This window comes from Hemibagrus wyckioides, linkage group LG12 (genome assembly GCF_019097595.1).
Source record: "Hemibagrus wyckioides isolate EC202008001 linkage group LG12, SWU_Hwy_1.0, whole genome shotgun sequence".
NCBI classification, from domain to species: Eukaryota; Metazoa; Chordata; class Actinopteri; order Siluriformes; family Bagridae; genus Hemibagrus; species Hemibagrus wyckioides.
In genome coordinates, this window is record NC_080721.1 from 12,218,550 (window position 1) to 12,220,626 (window position 2,077).

At 46.2% G+C, this 2,077-nt stretch overlaps 1 protein-coding gene across 1 annotated transcript in view; it reads left to right on the forward strand.

The window, feature by feature from the left end:
• LOC131362958 (phosphomannomutase 1) overlaps nucleotides 1–1,745 on the forward strand; it is a 13,285-nt gene extending 11,540 nt beyond the window's left edge. The window contains exon 8 of the mRNA XM_058405337.1: nucleotides 746–1,745. Within this exon, the coding sequence (XP_058261320.1) occupies nucleotides 746–868 (123 nt within the window). The 3' untranslated portion in view covers nucleotides 869–1,745. The remainder of the gene's footprint in view (nucleotides 1–745) is intronic.
• The last annotated feature ends 332 nt before the right edge of the window (nucleotides 1,746–2,077 follow it).

Consider the following 2,077-nt stretch of genomic DNA (forward strand, 5'->3'; position numbering starts at 1 on the left):
ACAGAGAGACAGACAGGTACACAGACAGGCACACACAGAGAGACAGACAGGTAGTTACACAGACAGAGAGACAGGTAGACACATAGACAGGTACACACAGAGAGACAGACAGGTAGATACACAGGCAGAGAGACAGGTAGACACATAGACAGGTACACACAGAGAGACAGACAGGTAGTTACACAGGCAGAGAGACAGGTAGACACACAGAGAGACAGACAGGTAGATACACAGGCAGAGAGACAGGTAGACACAGAGAGACAGACAGGTAGATACACAGGCAGAGAGACAGGTAGACACATAGACAGGTACACACAGAGGGACAGACATGTATATATGCGGGCAGAGAGACAGGTAGACATGCAGACAGAGAGACAGACAGGTACACACAGAGAAACAGACAGGTATATACACAGGCAGAGAGACAGGTAGACACACAGACAGGTACACACAGAGAGACAGACATGTAGATACAGGTAGACACACAGACAGGTACACACAGAGAGACAGACAGGTAGATACACAGACAGAGAGACAGGTAGACACACAGACAGGTACACACAGTGGGACAGACATGTAGATACACAGGCAGAGAGACAGGTAGACACACAGACAAGTAGACATGCAGTCAGGTAGACATGCAAACAAGTAGACACACAGACAGATAGACACACATTCAGTGAGACAGACAGTTAGAGAGACAGATCTGGGTGTGTAACACTTTTTTACGGGTCTCTCCGCACAGGGAGGAAATGATTATGAGATCTTCGAGGATCCTCGCACCATCGGGTTCACCGTGTACTCACCACAGGATACAGTGAGACTCTGCCAAGAACTGTTCTTTAACACACCACCCAATGAAGCCTGATACACACACACACACACACACCCTCCCTCACTCTGACAGTGTGTCACGCCCCCTCTGCTGTTCAGACTGGGTACTGCAGTGAGTGCAGGGCTGTGTGGTGTTTAACTGGACCACAGACTGATGATCTAGGTGAAAGCACCTCCAGGTACTACTGATAACTCATTACAGTCTAGACTGTTTAATAACCGTGCAACGTGCCAAACGACACAAGAGTGCCCTAACCTTCATCATCATCATCTTCAGACTGATCAAACCTCATCACACTCTACATTCTTCTCAGATGTTGTGTTTTGGTATTGCTTGTGCTGTGACCTCTTTTTCGCTGCTTGTATTTTCTACTGCACCTTTACTCTTCACTAAAACACAGCCCAGATCGCCCCCTGCTGGGAAAATGAAGACTGTGCGGTCAGTGTGTTTGAGCCGGACGTCCACTACACGACTCTGAGAAACAGGCTGTTGTCTCTCGAGTGCTGTGAGTAACAGATACAGCGTGTCTTTACACACGGTTCACAGGAACACTAAACTCACCTTCCTAGGTAAAGCTGACATCCTGGACATACTGAAGGTTCACTTTTTTCCTGACAGCGTACAGAATTTAGCCTTTTCTAATTTAACACACGGGTAATCCGGCTCAAACACGTTACACACCTTCTGACCTGCCTTCTAATGATTTACATGTCGGATTTTTAAGACTGAGGAACATTTATTTAGTGTCATAGGATGACTGACCACAGAAACGTCGCCAACCAGCGACAGGACGTATCGTTAGCTATTCATGTCCTGTGATGAAGGCATTGTATTTGTTTCCCAAAGAACTGGATATCTGCCTGACTCATGACTCCTTACAACAACTACTGTAAAGAAAAAGAAAGAAAAACGAGAAGATAAAGTATGCTAACTCGTCTAATGTTGGGAGCACTTTATCAGTTTAGCAACACTATCTCGCTGTAAAAAAACACCTGCAACCTTCAGCCTGAGTCATATTTCTTCTGACCAAAAGTGTCCAACCTTCTCCCAGGACCACAATACACTTTACTGCCAAAAGTATTGGGACACCCCTCCATATCATTGAATTCAGGTGTTGTTTTTCAGGGGTTGGGCTTGGTCGCTTAGTCCCAGTGAAAGGAACTCTTGCACATTTTGGACAATTTCATGCTCTTTGTGGGAACAGTTTGGGGATGACCACTTCCTGTTCCAACATGACTGCAC